The 16,937-nt window shown below is 39.6% G+C and overlaps 1 protein-coding gene across 19 annotated transcripts in view; it reads left to right on the plus strand.

Moving 5' to 3' along the window:
- ERC1 (ELKS/RAB6-interacting/CAST family member 1) overlaps window positions 1–16,937 on the plus strand; it is a 292,154-nt gene that overhangs the window by 138,428 nt on the left and 136,789 nt on the right. For 15 of the 19 annotated variants that reach the window (XM_053255867.1, XM_053255858.1, XM_053255854.1 and 12 more), the window contains 2 exons: window positions 692–827; window positions 9,067–9,198. In XM_053255867.1, the coding sequence (XP_053111842.1) occupies window positions 692–827; window positions 9,067–9,198 (268 nt within the window). The remainder of the gene's footprint in view (window positions 1–691; window positions 828–9,066; window positions 9,199–16,937) is intronic. The other 4 variants (XM_053255857.1, XM_053255862.1, XM_053255865.1 and 1 more) reach the window with 1 other exon arrangement.

Here is a 16,937-nt window from a genome sequence, read left to right on the forward strand (position 1 = left end):
CAGATGGCTGAGGAAGGAAGGGGGGATTGGCAAATATTGCCTCTCCTCCATTGCACATGGTCTGACTCAGTTAATGGCAGGTTCCTATATTCCTATCTGCCATTTGTGAGAAGTAAGCATGATAGCACTGTAGCCTAGTTGCTTAGCATTCAGGGAAACCTTGGGCCACAGCATCTGGAAATAACAGTGATAAAATCCTAACTCCAGATGTAATTATGTATGAAAAAGGGCTGAGGAAGCAAAGTCTATCTTTTTGTGTTCATTGGAACAAAAGTTTGGACTGCTGCTCCTCTGGTCAGAACACATAGATTAAAGGATGTGTAACTAGGCTCCAGGCTCTGTGTAACTGTCCAGAAACAGGCACTGGAAGCTGTCAGTATGATAGCAAAAATTTCAGATACAAATTGTTTTTGGTTACAGAAGTATTACATATACTGTACTTCCTTTGTGATGAAAATGGGGTAGTCAACAGAAATGACTAGTGCTGCTGCTGTTAGAATTGATGCAGCACAAAAAGCTTCAACGTAATTCTGATACTATTGATGAATGAAATGAAATATCTGGAGAATCAGTTGCTATCCAAGAATATAGGTAAGACTACCAAACAGCTAAGACATCTACATCATGTATGGAGATATCCCTTTTAACTGCTGTTTTCAAATGTTTAAATGCTTGCTTTTCTCTTTTACAGGCAAATTAAAGATCAGAATAAAAAAGTAGCAAACCTGAAGCACAAAGAACAAGTGGAGAAGAAAAAGAGTGCACAGATGCTGGAAGAAGCTAGGCGGCGGGAAGACAATCTTAATGACAGTTCTCAGCAATTGCAGGTAACATGGGATGACATGTCTGATACAGGGCCATCTTTGGTTTCTGCCTCTCTTCCTTCCTTACTTTCATATTTACTTATCTTAAAGTTGCATTGTGCTTAAAGAATAAGTTTTACCCCCACAGCGTTTTTCCTTCTGGGAGGGTGTGACCCATTCTGCTTCAACAGTTTGACTGTTTTTATGGTAAGTGAGCGAATAGAGCTTTGCTTTATCAGCAAGTTACTAGAATGGCACTATTATCTGGTCATCAAGTTTGAGATGGTTACAGAGCCTGACTTTTTTGATGCTTTTAAAAGAAAATCCTCTTGCTTTCATTGTTTTGGGATATTTGGACAGTTTTTATTCAGTGAAGAAAAACTGAGAAGCACGGGTGCAGCAGTAAGTATTCCTGGAGTTATAGAAATATATTTTGGCTTATTTTGGCAAGAGCATTTTCCACTCTTCTGTTTCACACCTATTCACTGCATATTTCCTTCCATCCACAAAGCCACTTACACAGTGCCACATTACTATCCATGAAATCAATGACTCCTCACAGAATATTTCACAGCATGAAATAAACCCAATGTGACAATGATGTGCAAAGCGAAGTCCATTTGTAATGAAAGCTGTGTTCACATGGACATACGTGTTTTAAAAACCCTGCTGTCTGAGAAAGGAGTTAAAATGTAGCGGGCCAGAAAATAAAGCGCAAACTGTTCATGTGAATGTTAGCAGAATGAGACCTTTTCTTACATCTTCCCAGGGTACCTTTGCTTCCTCTCCAGAAAGCAGAATAATACAAAGTTTTGGGATGTACCCACATGATTCAGTTGTTTAATGGTCCCTGCTGCTTTATTAGAGTAAGGGACGAAATGCCCTGTGTTTATGGCATCTGTAACTTTTCACTCTGAAGAAAACTACATCCAATCAGTTTTCCTATTCTGCAGGGAGGAATGGGAATGAAACATAACTAGGTTGCTTGGGAATACAGCCAACAGCAGCCAGTAAGTCAGTCTCTTCTTCCTCTCACATCTGCTTGTATGTTTACAGCAACTGACACGCAGTTACTAAATTCAAAATATTTTGTAGCAACAAAGTGGTTCTCACTTCAGACTGAACTACACATGCATAGAAGAGAGGTCAAAGTAAAAGGCTGAATACGCACTAGTTAAATGCCCAGTGCAGGTTACATTTATTATATTGTCTTCACAGTCTATGAGACTCAAAGAAAGAAGAAGTTAGTGCCATGAATGGATTAATGGATTGCGTGAAGCGAAGGTTGAGTGCTGATGTACACATGCAGTCATATGAAATAGACACTGGGAGGAGGGGCTGAAACAAGCTGCTGTGGGACCACCAAATAGGAGTGGGAAGAGGTAGTTTGGATGCAGTAGTGGAAGATAGCTATAGACTCTGCGCATCATACAAGGACTTGCCTATTCCTGGCAGCTTCTACAAATCCCAACCATTTGGAGCAATTTCGTTTGGGAAGTTTCACTAGAAAATTCAAGACGTATTATGCCTCTGCAGAAGACATGCCTCTTCCCCATTCAGTAGTGAATTTAGTTCAATCCTTTTAAATAGTTTAGTACTGTGTGTCCATATATAAATGCAGCTTCTTCACATGCTCTGTAGTAGTGGTTTCAGTGTTTCTGAAAATAGGGTGGGTTTAGAAGTCACACAAAGCCAAGGTTAAACCTTGATTTGCATGATATCTCCAAGCTTTGAGAATGTGCATGCTTCCCCCTCCACTTCTATTGTGCCAGTCAGAAGAATTCTACTTCTGACTATAATTAGAAACAGGCCAGGATCAGTTTGGGTCATCCAGACCAACCAGTCTTGGTTTATTATTAAATAAACCAAGATCAATTGGTTCAAGCAGCTTGACCAGTCAATGCAAAGGAAGGGGAGGGGTAGCATGCTCTCCCAATGCTTGAGGACATCTTGCAAGGCCAAGGTTTAACTATGGCTTTGCATGACATCTGAACCCACCCAAAGGGCTACCCTAAGAGAAACTAAAAGCCAGATGCGAAGCACAGTAGATTTTTCATTTTGATTTTGCTTCCCTCATGGTTGCTACTGCACCCTGCAGTTTCTACTGAACATTTATTGTAGCTGGTTACATCAAGGCTTGGGAGGTAAGTAAGGTTATAATCAATTCAGTAGCAATTTTGAAGAAATCTATGAAGCCTCAATTGTGTGTCTAGTTCTAAGCAAAACTTTTTGCATTATGGTTTTGAAACAGTCTCGTCCAAATAGATAATGTGGTGTTTTGTCTGGGTTTTACACTTGGAAATATAAATATTTGAGTTAAGGTTTCAAATTGGGGCTTGACATTTAGGTTACACAGCTTTCAGTATACAGATGATGAACATGCTGGCCAACTTCTTTTTGTAGTACATTGTTTTGGACATGTTTCCCCCCTGCTCTGTACATTCATCTTTCTCACTATGTTCATTCCCATTCCACATAAGAGATTTGAACAAGCAAAGCACAAAAGGTAGCATTTTGTTCTATATACAAGTTAAGCTGCACACAGGTTGCTTATATCTGTTAAAGCCAATTGGATTCAGTGGGCACCATCTGGACTAGGCAGACATGACTAGGTCCTATTGAAATTAATGGGACTTCAAATCAAATCAATCTTTATTACAGTCACAGACCAGCATAAATTAATGAGACTTAGGTTAGCCATGATTTCCATGGTGCTTAGCCTTGACTGACTAATCTTGATGTTGCCCAGTCAGTTTAATTGTCTGTAGGATGGCAGCATTAGCAAGTTAAATTGGCTTCAGAAAGAAAATATATGTTTATGAAGTTTGGGCAGAAAATGACATACACTTGATGGATTTTTCTTTCAAGTGTCTATACTCTGCCATAAATTGCATAACCATAAACCTAATTGCCAATTCACATCCCACAGATTGGTTGGTTAGGGTTGGTTACTTGTGAATGTAGAAGAAAAAGGAACTGGAATTAAAATGTCTGTGCTGCAGCCAGAAACCATGTAATGGACCAAAAAATGTTATTTTTCAGATTATGTATTTTTTAATTTTCTATGTAAACTGCTTTGACAATTTTGTTGAGGAGTGGTATATAAATATCAGTAGTAGTAGTAGTAGTAGTAGTGGTAGTAGTAGTAGTAGTAGATTGTGAAAACCTTACGTATTCTTCCCATACAAGTCACAGAGGAAACTGATCAAGAGGAAATGATGATTTCCCCTTTGGTCTTAGCACCCATATTCTTTCAGTAGCTAGTTTGAGGTGCATTTATTTTTTCTTGGCTTTTTTCCTTTCTTTTTTAAACACTATTTTCAGTGGTTTTTCTATATTACCTTTCTACAGCTAGGACCATTATGACATGATTTTAATTCACTTGCAAGCCATAGACCTGGGTCTAAATGCATGGGTATGTCCATTGGTCCAAGGCAGCATTTCAAGGCAGATGGGAAGGCACACCTGGGCATGTACACATATACTGAAATGTTTCTGACAATCCAGCCAGTGGGTCCATACCAGAAATAAGCAAATATATCACATTTGCTGGATCAAGAAAATTGATCCATATTGGAAGAATGTTGAAAGTGCCAACTTCCTTCCAAGAGGCTCAGCATTCTTGTGCTGAGTGATTTCTGCATATTTAAACTATGAAAACTGTACCATAGTGCAATTCTCATTTTTAGTTGCTGTTTTCCAGTTGCATTAAATAAAAACTAAGAATTTTAGCAAAATTTAAATTTCCTCTGCCTGTATGTCATCCGCCTAACATCTTATTAGATAGAAGATGTTGAAGGGATGCAAGGTAATTCTTCTGTTTGGAGAATATTTTCATTATGTATGTGTTTTTTAAGAGCGAAAGAATTGCACCCCATCTTCCTACATATTTGAATCAAGGCAAGTTGTCCATTACAGCTGCTTTTCCTTGCTCTCTTGGGAACTAATTAGCTTTTCTTAAGAAAAGAAAAGAAAAGAAAAGAAAAGAAAAGAAAAGAGAGAGAGAGAGAGCTTAGGGAGAAATAGATATTCTGTAGGCAGCCATTGCTGGGCTTGAGGTTTATACACAGAAGCACCAATTTCAGATAATTTTGGCTTTTGTGGTTTTGGCTGGAATTAATAATTCATTATATAGCACTTTAAAATATGATCCCTATTTTCTTAAACCGGCCATCTGAGTCCAGCCAAATAAACAAGTTTCCAAGCCCTTACTCCACTGTCCTGTAATATGCAAGTGGTTTTTCTTCCTGAGTCAAGTAACAAAATGTTTGTTTCTGCAGAGAGTTTCTGATGGTGGAAACTTGACATTTGGGAAGCAAAGAGAGAGGACTGGAAGTAGAATGAAGCAATAATAAAAACTTAGAACATTTCAATTCAGCTGAGCTGGAAAAATTGGTTTATAATATGGTCAATTTGGGGTTATTTGAACAGTTTCACACAGATTTGAGAGCTCGCTTCTCAGTAACAGGAAGGTAACCACTAATAATTTCCTCCACCACCCGCCCCTTTTAGGTAGGCTGGTGAGCAAGTAATAGTATATAAACCAGTTTTCTCCTCCCTTCTCCACATAATCTTTTCTTCATGAGGAATAGAATATAGTAGTTCAAAACAGTCTGGTTCATACCAAACTTGCTTCTGAGCTATGTGAAAACATTATGAAAGTTTCCACAGCAAGATATATTGATAGTATTGGCCACTATCATTAATTGTCATAGGAGTCATTTTAACAATCATGGGACGCATGGCGGGGTTGGGGGTGCCCAGGCTTGGTCAAGGAAGATGCTATATTTTAATACAATGTGCTTTCCAACATCACAATGTCATCTAATGCAGGTTTATATTTTTGCATAAAGATAGCTAATGTCAGTTTGGGGACATGATGAGTTTGGTGGGATGACTCACTGCAGAACAAGTAGGTGGGAGTTCTATTCTCCCCCACCCCACCCCCCGAAGGACTGTGTTGGAAGGGTAATGTGGGGGAGAAGGTTATTATTGAGGAATATTGGTGAGTTAGGTTCTGTGATTTGACAGCTGTCTTATGTTATACACAGATATTGTGCTATTTATATATCTTTTGCATTTGCATAGTTTTTCCACAACATGTATTGAATAGTAGCTTAAGCAATAATTATGGCTAACTCTGATAAAATAAATATGTAGAATATCTTAAATTGTACTAATCAAGTCATTTACATTTTAAAGATGGGATTAAACTGTATTCCGGATTTGCTAGTGGAGTCAAAAGGCATCCTACAAGTAATATTTCTCAGTGGTGAAGTTAACTATATTTGCTTGAATGGAAAATATTTTCTCCTTATCAAAGTGAAAACCAGGAATCAAAATCCATTGTACATCTATGTGGCCTGGCTTCTTCGTATATTCAGTTTCTACACAGTTGCTCAAATCAGCTTTAACCAGACATTTATGGTAATACAGAATAGAACTGGAGACACCACTGAAGGTTCTGAACATGACAGTCTGGATTATAACATAACATAGACGACCTAATGAGTATTTTCCATGTCTGGTGCAATTAGAACTTTACACTGTAATTTTCCGGGACTGTCTGTCTCAGGCAAACTGGGTAGGGTAATTCTAACTTTAAGCACCTGTAGCAACATTTAAAGGGTTTAATCAGCAGTGCTTCAGAAGTTTGTAGGAAGTACTATCTTCCTGATGGTAGAATAGTCCAATCTGTGAAAATCAGTCCATGATATGCTTAGTTGAAATACTTGTCTGCATAACTAGACGCTTTTCCAGAGCTAGACCTATACTGCTTTCTGCTCTTATCTGTTCTAATATGAGTGTCTTAGTACTAACACCAAGACTTTGCATTATTCTCATCAATACATAAGATGGACTCCTCTCCCGTCATTCAAGTATTTCTCTCTAGTGAAACAGAATGTCATTGTACTTTGGCAGAACTACTAGTAGTTTACTTTGCTTGAGGTATCCTCCATCATGAATGATTTTTTAAAAAACACATTTTAAAAATCAGGTTTTATAATTTAAATCTGATTTTAATTTTTTTTAAACAATTTATAAAAAAAGAACTTATGCCGAAGATATTATCATGATTGTTAATCATAACTCCTAATTATATTCTGTAAACTTATTAACAGCAGTATATAGGATTGAGAGAACAGACGTGACCAATCCTAATCTACAGGTGTTGTGCACGCACCACACACACAAATGGTCAAGCCCTTGCCCTTCTCTTTTTCTCTCTAAAAGTGCAAAGAAATTAGGTCAATTCATACATGTTCAACATATGTGTTGAACGCAAGTACAGTAGTACAATCCTATCTGTACCATGCATTTGAAGGGCCTGTATCCAGGTTCACTTTTAAAATGAACACAGGTACAGTCATTCACACAAGCAAGGGTACAAGTGTACAGACATCTGTACACTTGTACAGCATAATGTCTGAATCGGGATAAAGAAGGCCAATGAATGAAGAGAGGATGCGGGGGTGGTAGAGTAGATAGGGGAGGGGAATAGGAAGTGAAACCAAAAGTGAACATACTCATGCATCCCTGAGGAAAACTTTTCAGAGTTTATCCTCCATTGAGGAAGGGAAACACCTATCATGGCAGCAGGCCGTAAGAGAGACCCTGTTTGAGAATATCTTAATGAGGTTCCTGCACCTGTGGGTGAGAAAGGCGAAATGCAAACTGTGCAACAACAAAATGCAAGGCCTGTTGCCCGAATGAAGCAGCATTATGAGAAGTGTGTGTACCTACCTTCTAAAAATGAAACCTACATCTATCTCTAAACATGTATTATATTCTTATATATTCATATATAGATATGTGTTTTTTATATATATATATATATATATATATATATATATATATATATATATATATAGTTATATTCTACCACAAAAATGTACTTTTACTAGAAAATGATGATTAAATAGAATCTCCCTGACTAGTGATATAAATTGTGATTTAAGTAAGTTAAATTGAGTCCTTCTGTGGAGCAATTTAAATCAATTTGATTTAAATCAAATCAACCCTGTTATCCATGAAGATGGATATCTTGCAAATATCATGATGATAGACTTTTAATAATTAACAGAATGAAGCATACCACACAAAGCACCCTTTCAAGAGCATACTTTGGTCCACTACTTGCCCTGCAATTCCTGACAGTTGAATTTATTCATCAGTGGGAAGATTTTCATAGGGAACAACCTTCCTGCTTCCTTCACTATTCGTGCTTATTAGCTACTATATGACATACTATCTTTGGACTGTAGAGGTGCCTAGTACGTTCTTCCAGCTACTTTTAAGATCCAAATATTATTCAGAGTGACTGAAGTCAGTATTTGAAATAATGCAAAATGGGAAAGAACCCCCAACAGAGTGCTTATGAAGTTGTCCCATCATTTGGCTGAGAGTTTTAAGTTCAGCCTAAAAAACTCCATATATAATCATTTATTGTAACAAACAAGAAATGGCAACTGTTTCATTCTTGTGCTGAAGTTACAGTCCAGAACCTAGGAAATATTTACATTATTGTTTGAATTCAGAGTCTTCAGACTAGAATAAACTGTGTTTATACTATTATTTTCAAAATCTAAGCAAACATTTGATATAGCATTTTGTTCTCTGAGCACATGGCTTGAAAACATAAAGAAACTTCATCTTGAAGAGATAATGTTCCTAACTATAAAGAGTGGAATGTTGCAAATACTACTACTTTGATTCCCTGGTCTTCATCTTTCCATCAGATTTCCCAAGAGATTCTTTGTCCTGTTAATTTAATATGAAAGCACTTGATGGTTAAGAGAACTTCATATTCCTCTCCATTTAAAAGAGCACTTGTCTGTGAGGAAATCACTTTAACTGCAAGTTGCACTCCTTCACATTTTGCAACACTTTTCCTACCCGGTTTTGAATGTGCAAAAAAAAGGCCAAGTGTTTGCTGCTGTATCACATCATCTGCCTACTAACCTTCTGTGGATCTTGTGAACCTGTCTCTTCCAAACAACCTCTCAACTGTCCTAACTGATCTTTTAAAAAAGCAAACGCTGCTACCACTACTGATCTCTTGCTTTGCTAACTTTCTCTCTTGCTGTGGCATTCACCTTCTCCTGCTTTTCTTTCACTTTACAACTTATCCCTTCCTCTGTATGAAGATCTGTCAGTATGGAATTTCATCTCTGGAGAGTGACTTGTAGTTGGCATAGCATTGGCTGACTTGCCCTGGCTTTTAAATCCAAGCTACTTCATCTGGTCTCCCATCATTTTCCAGGACAGTCTGCATAAGAAGGATGATCGGATTGAGGAGCTAGAAGAAGCCCTAAGAGAAAGTGTACAGATAACCGCAGAGCGGGAAATGGTGTTGGCACAAGAAGAATCAGCCAGGACACATGCCGAAAAACAGGTCTGCACACTTATACTCACTGCTGCTGTTTAGGACATAGTGTTCAGAGTGGTAATCTTTAACATGTGTAGCATCATCTTTGAAGGAGATCCTAAAGCCCTCGTTAGACATAAACAAACACAGTCCATACATTTGAATTGATTTCCAAGGCTTTTGTGTTTGAATCTGTAAGTGGGTTCTCTAAATGGTTCCCTCTAGTTCCACTGACTAAAATATTTTTGTGTGAGAACATTTAGTAAACCCTCTTTCTGAGCATTAAAGAAGAAGTTTTATAGCTTGTACCTGAGCTCTGTTTGTTTAATAATTCTGACTGATCACACCAGCTTCCTTCCTTAACCACCTTTTCCACTGAAACAGCAACATGAGGAATGTACCTGTTAGATGGAAACAGTTCCCTGTTTTATTTTATCTCAGTTCTACATTACTTAGCAGGGGGTTGGGTGCTCTCTTGTTGGAGGTCTTCAGATGGAAGCTAGACAAGCATCTTTTGGAGTTGCTGTAGTTTTGGATTTCCTACATCAAACAGGATGGCCACCAAGGCAACCTTCAACTCTGATACTAACAGTTGCTTCTGCTAAATTTCTCTAAAATGCTAGTGTTTTCAATAGCCACAGATACTTTTTTAAAAGAGAAGCAGTTTGTGCTCAAAATCCTCAGAGTACATAGAGTTCACAAAAAGCAGCAAGGAAGGTAGATAATTATTGTTAGCATTTTTAACATCTGAGGGTTCAAATCACTTTCTATGCATTATTTTATAATCCTTAAAACAATCCCTGTAGGGTGAGGAGAATTATTTCCATAGTGCAGATGGTGGGGATGACTGAGGATGCTGAGAGGGGAGTGGCTTGCTTTATGCTTTCTGATGAGTTCACGGCAGAGCTGAGATTTGAACCCGGACTTCCTGGTTTGTAGTTCAGGCTTGTAGTCACTACACTAGTCATCTGTCTTTGAAGAAAGTTGTTTTTTTGCATTTCTTGGAGTAGTAATTAAATTAAAGGATTGTGATGGGCCATATTTGCAAGGTAGGAGGGTCTATTTCAGCTATCCCCGGTAGTTTTACTTTGAGAGGCCTCGTTTTCCTCCAGTGCTTAAAAGATTGGATGTAAATGGGGGAAAGTAACATTTGAAAAGACATGTGCAGCTGTGATTCTTTTAGCATGCAAAATTGTAGATAGCCATGTCAGTCCTCTAGAAAAAATCCAAAAGCCACAATCTAGGAATACCTTTGTGACCAACCTAAATAACACAAAGTCTTGAGCAAGCCTTCATATTTTCCAGAACTCTTTATTAGGCTGTATTTTAAAGCCAAAGAGTTGGTGGGGGCAGAAGGCCAAGCATGTTGTATGAGCCAAATATCTGCCATTTCACAGTATCAAAATGGAGTTTACGGAGAGTTAACACAGATTGAACTGGAGTAGTCTCCTATGTCATTAGACATTGATTTCAAGATGCACACTAGGTCTCTAGAACAAAGCTAATAACAGCTATCATCCCACTTTTATGGGGGGAAACTAGTAATATGAGTTTGCAGTTTGCAGGCATTCCGCCTGTATCACAAAATGACCATGTACTCTCCCTTTACTCATTGGTGGTTAATGTGCAGAGTAATTTGTCTTTTGAAAAATGTATTGATCTCCAGCATGTGAGCTTTCTCCCGTGTTTCAATTTCTTAAGCGATTTTTGTGCAAATACAACACAGATTGAAATGAAGTGAACTGGAAAAATATAACTTGTTGGTTGCTCCATAATTCAGTGAAAGTCTGGACTTTGTGTCTCTAAAAGTACCCAAGAAAACTGTGAAAGTTTGTCAGAAGGATTGTTCCCCATGCTTTTCCAATTGGGTTTTTTCACATTTCGCAAATTAATCAATTTTCCCAGGTTTTTCTGGTAGTCTGGGTGAGGTCTGAAACCTACCTGTGAAATGGCATGATTCTCTCTCTTGTGCCTTGGTCTGGGAGTTTCATGTGAGTGAGTAAGGTGAGTTAGTTGAGTGAGTGAGGTCCAAGCAGCTTTAAAGATAGACAGATAAAAATCTAGAAGTTACTCTTTTCTGTCTCCAGCACTAAACAAAGCAGACTAATTAATTAGTGCTGGAGATGGAACAGAGTAACCTATATATTTTTATTTTTATTTTTACCTTTATATCCTGCTCTTCCTCTAAGGAGCCCAGAATGGTTATGTTTATCCTCACAACTCTGTGAGGTAGGTTAGGTTGAGAGAGAAATGACTGGCCCAGAGTCACCAAGTGAGTTACATGGCTGAATGGGGATTTGAACTCAGGTCTCCCCAGTTCTAGTCCAACACTCTAGCCACTGGAAGAACAGCCATTATTCTCCCTTTGACCTGGAGGCCTAGCATGCATCCTGAAATCAGTGGCCAGCATCTTAGAAGACAAATCTGTAACTCTTCTTATACCTAATCTTACAATTGTTCAACTACAGATTTAGGGGTCTTCTATAACATGACCAGCTCCCCCTTCTCCCTTTTTTCTTTTTCTTTTATTTTCTTTTCTTCTTTTTTGCTTAACACCCAGCCTGATGTTCTGGAGGACTCAAAGAATTGCACAAGACTTTGTGCTATTATGGCTGGTTCTCATAAAGATATTATAGAACTGTGACTTCTGGTTCTCTTGGCTGTTAAGAGCAGACAAATCCTTTAGTATATTAAAGCTGTAATTCAAATTTAGGACTGATATGGTTCTGTGCATGTCTGTTAAACTTAAATTATCCTTTCTGCTTTTAATTGCATGCTTTCCCCCCCTCTCTTTCTCCAATTTACTTTGTTTTCCGTCATTCTGCTTCTCATTGCCTGTTGAAGCTGCAAAACAAAAGAGTTCATGCTAATCATTTAGACTGTAAATGGCTGAAGGTACGAGGAAGTCTCATTTGTGTTTTTATCTCCCTCTATCCTTTCCTTCTTTATCTTTTTGTAGACCAGCACTGTATAGCCCTATGTCGTTGCCATCCCTTTTCTTGTGGCTGTTGGAGAGACTGTAATACTTTGATGCAAGAGCTTGGGATGGGTAATGTGTTAAAAAGATAGAACCCTTGCACATATCATACCATTCCATTTCAAGCCATCCCATGGCCTGAAATTTGACTTGCTCCTTTCAAGTGCTGGTATTTCCCTACAGGAAGGGTATTCCGTTGCTGAGAGTGCTTCTTTACATTCCCTTGCAGTCCTAGCTTGCTGCATAGATAGTCAACAGAAGAGGGTATATAGGTCAGTCTCAGAGTTATGCTGTGAGCGTGGAGGTGGTCTTTCACATCTGTTGGGTCCAGTAATACACCAGGACCATAGCCTCAAGAAGTATATAAATGTGCTCTTCTATCTTTTGGCCTCACCGAAACTACCTTTCACCCACTAATCACTTAGGCCTCTGCCTAGTCTGGGGAGACTGCAGTTGATGGTGCAAATGAAGAAGTGTTTCTTTTAAGAGGTAACTGCAGCAACTAATGAAAGTGAGTTTGAGGCAGTGATTTCAGCTCCTGGCCCTTTCTCCTCTCCAAAGCAGGGGATGAGGCAATAGTGTGGCAGTTCCAATGGCAGCTGGTGGCTCCTGGGGCGGAGGTAGTAGGTAGACGTGAGGACTAATTGTGGGCAGAGCTAGGACTAGGCAGGTCCATCAGCAATATCTGGTGGACCCAACTAATTTTGTGTTCTCCCCATCTTCCTCCTGAACACGTAGTACAGTTACTTGGGTAACTCAGCTCAACTGTCTTACTGCAGTTCTGAAGGCTTGCATGCTGTTGCACATGGTTCTGTGCTGGGAAGAGATGTGTGGCCTCCACCACCCCTAATAGCCACCCCAGTCTTGTAGTTACTCCTCTTTTCATTGTAATAACAGGCCTACTGGATCAATCCCAAGGCCTATCTAGTCCAGCATCCTGTTTCCCACAGTGGCCCACCAGATGCCTCTGAAAAGCTGACAGGCAAGAGGTGGTTATTCCCTCTCTCTTGCTGTTGCTCCTCTGCAACTGGTATTTAGAGGCATCTTGCCTCTGAGGCTGGAGGGGGCCTATAGCCACCAGACTAGTAGCCATTTATAGACCTGTCCTCCATGAATTTGTCTAAAGGAATCCAACCTAGCAGCCATTACCACATCCCATGGCAGAGAATTCCATAGACTAATTATTCACTATGTGAAAAAGTACTTCCTCTCATAGGTCCTAAATTCCCTAACAATCTGTTTCATGGGATGACCCCTTGTTCTAGTGTTGTGAGAAAGGGAGAAAATGTTCTCTGTCCATTCTCTCTACTCCATGCATAATTTTATATACCTCTATCTTGCTCCCCTAAGTTGCCTCTCTTCCAAACTAAAAAGCCCCAGATGCTTTAGCCTTGCCTCATAAGGAAGGTACTTCAGGCCTCTGATAATCTTGGTTGCCCTCTTCTGCACCTTTTCCAGTTCTACAATGTCTTTATTAAGATACAGTGACCAAAACTGTACACAGTACTCCAAATGTGGCTTCACCATAGATTTGTATAAAGGCATTATAATATTAGCTTTCTTATTTTCAGTCCTCTAAAGGATTGTCTTTAAAGAAAAGTAAGGACATTTAAGCAATGCAGTACTTTTGTAATGAAACTCATTTGTGTCTTACTGCTGTTCTGAAGGCTTGCTTGCTGTCATGCATAGTTCTGTGCTGCGAGGATATGTCTGAAGGCTTCTAAACATGAGTCTGTTACAAGGGTCGCCCCACTCCAGCAGTTTTTCTTTAAAAGCAAATTCCCAACAGTTCTTACCAGGAAGCACCTGTATGCAGCACCAAAGTGAGTGGGGGTAGAATCTGAGGGCCAAAGAAGGGGAGGGTACAGGAACCAAACTGAAAAATAAAAATAAAGAAAAAATGAATAGATTCACATCTTTTTCTATTTGTGCATTAGGATGAACCCTTATAGCATTCTGCTTCAAATGTTGAACTTTGCCACAGGGTCAATATTATATAATCTTGGAAAACAATTCAGAGTTGTGCATCCTGTCTCTAAAAAAGCACACAAAGATTAATACTTGGACTCTTCCACAGCAAAGTAATTCATTTCAGTTTTGTGCTTCTTCAGATATACATTTCTGCTTGTAATTTGCTTCACTACTACCAAATAGTCTCTGTGGCAATTTTTATTTGACATTTAATTTGGAAATGATTTTAAGGTGTGCCAAACTAAGGTGGGGGAATTGGAAAAATTAATACATTGGCATCCAGCTTTCAAAGCAAATTAGCTTTCTGCTTTTGTAAGAAGGAATCAAATGTAGAGTCATTCTCTCTTAAAAGCACACTGCAATAACTGAAAGCTTCATAACTGAAGCACCTACATGCAATTCTTCATTTTAAATCAGTAATGCTGCTGTACTGTGCTGATGAATGTTTCTTACCACAAAATAGCTGTACATAGCACCAAAATAAGGGGGGGGGGGATTCCTGCTGGTTTCAGCTGAGTATTTTGAAATAAGCACTCCAGCCTCCCAGCCCCCTGGATGGCAAACACATCAGTTATGCTGTGCCTCTTCCTAATTGGTAGGGAGCAGTTTGAAAACTCCCCACTCACCCCCCCCCCCCCAAAAGAAAAGATTAGGATTAGCTACAGGCTAATAAATACTAATTTTAAGAACTGGCTGCTTCTGGGTTTTGGTCCTTCTGGAGCGCTGGATGCTGGCATGCCCATGCCCTATTAAAACACAGAGCAAAGAAGAGAGACAGAGCTGAGGAACAATACAAACTGGGAATAGGTAGGAAGAGCAGAGTGGTGGCTGCAGAAATTTAAATGGGGGCAACCGCCCTGTCCATTTCTCAAAGCTGACCTGTATCTGCCACCTAGTTGTGAATGGTGATAGGAAGAGTCCTCCTTTTCCTCAGAATTGTAAGTAGGCAGAGGAAGGCCACATCTGTTCTCCTTTAGAAGACAAAACTGTTTTCATGCTAAGGGCGAACAGGGTGAGGAAGCTGTGGCAAGGCAGGGGCGGAGCCAAGAAGAGCTCAGTGAGGGAAATGATAAACTAGCAAGGTTAGGCTTTAAGCTGGGAGGAGAGCTGGTCTTGTGTTAGCAAGTATGACTTGTCCCCTTAGTTAAGCAGGGTCCACTCTGGTTGCAAATTTATTTATTTTATTTATTTTTACATTTTTATACCGCCTTTCGTTAAAAAATAGCCCCAAGGCGGTTTACAAAAGTTAAAAACATACAATAAAATCACAATAAAAACATCATGCTAAAAGTATAAAAACATATAAAAACAGGCATAAAACAATACAACAGATTGTTGAATGGGAGACTAGAAGTGTGAGCACTGTAAGATATAATGAATGGGAGACTAGAAGTGTGAGCACTGTAAGATATAATGAATGGGAGACTAGAAGTGTGAGCACTGTAAGATATAATGAATGGGAGACTAGAAGTGTGAGCACTGTAAGATATTCCTCTCAGGGGATGGAGCCGCTCTGGGAAGAGCAGAAGGTTCCAAGTTCCCTCCCTGGCTTCTCCAAGATAGGGCTGAGAGAGATTCCTGCAACCTTGGAGAAGCCGCTGCCAGTCTGTGAAGACAATACTGAGCTAGATAGACCAATGGTCTGACTCAGTATATGGCAGCTTCCTATGTTCCTAAGTTGAGCATTTATATAGAAGCCTGGAACCCCTTTTGTTGGAGTTTCGGCTGGCTCCAGTTCGAGGCAGGTACCTGAGCTGGCCTCCCGTTCTCCTGAGTAAGGCCATTAGGAGGGAGGCCTCAAGCAGCCAGGCAACCACTTTGCCTCTGGTGCTGAATCTCAGCTCTGATTTTGTGTCACCTCCATTCCTGGGGTCCAAGGAGCATTGGAGGTGGTTCAAAAAATGGGATAGGAGTCCAGCTTGGGGGCACTGGGTCCCCAGAGTTACAGGGTTCTTTTGGGGGGCAATTTCAGCTGTGGCTGATGAGGGGCTTTTGGATCTCGGGAGCTTTCAGTAGGTCTTGGGTGGATCCTCTTCTGAGAGCATCTTTTCATGTTTGGAGTCTGGGCGGGTCCTGACACAGTTTTAGCATTATGTATGTATGCTTGTTCAAAATTTTGAAAGTGGTGTTGTATATTAGGTTTGGCTAGCTCATGAGATCAGGGATGGTCCTTTGGAATAACTTCCAGAGGCATAACCATGCTAGTTTGTTGCAGCAAACACAACAGAATCTTGTGGCTCATCTAATGAAGTGAGCTGTAGTCCACGAAAGCTTATGCTGCAGTAGATTTGTTAGTCTCTGAGGTGCCACAAGGCTCTTGGTTCTTCCGGAATATTGTGGCTTGACGTACTTTTGCTCTCTAATGCATTTTTACTATCAGTTTCTAAAGGTTTTGTTCCCAGAAGTTAATGTACGTTAATAGCTGGAAAGTTTTTGAAGCTTTCCAGTGGGTTTTTAACTTACCAATTAAACTTACCCACAAGTTAAGCTATCGGATGCATGTTGGGCCACCGTCTTTACACAGCAGAGATTATAACTTAGATAAACAATTCAGTGTTAAGCATAAAATAAGCTGTTTCTGCTTTAGCCACAGGGTAGCTTCATCCAACTAGTGGTCCAGATGTAGGGAGGGATAACAAACAGTTCTTACCGGCTACAATCTTTAGTGCCAATATATAGTTCCCTTGAAAAATCCAGACAGTTAGTTGCTTAGTTCCCCTTCGTTTTCCCATGGCCTGGTTCAAATATCTTATGGATTAGAAGACCACAAAACAGCTCCTTTTCCTTCTCAGGAACACTTCTCCCATGCCAGCAATGC

This window comes from Hemicordylus capensis, chromosome 5, assembly GCF_027244095.1.
Source record: "Hemicordylus capensis ecotype Gifberg chromosome 5, rHemCap1.1.pri, whole genome shotgun sequence".
In the NCBI taxonomy this organism is placed as follows: domain Eukaryota; kingdom Metazoa; phylum Chordata; class Lepidosauria; order Squamata; family Cordylidae; genus Hemicordylus; species Hemicordylus capensis.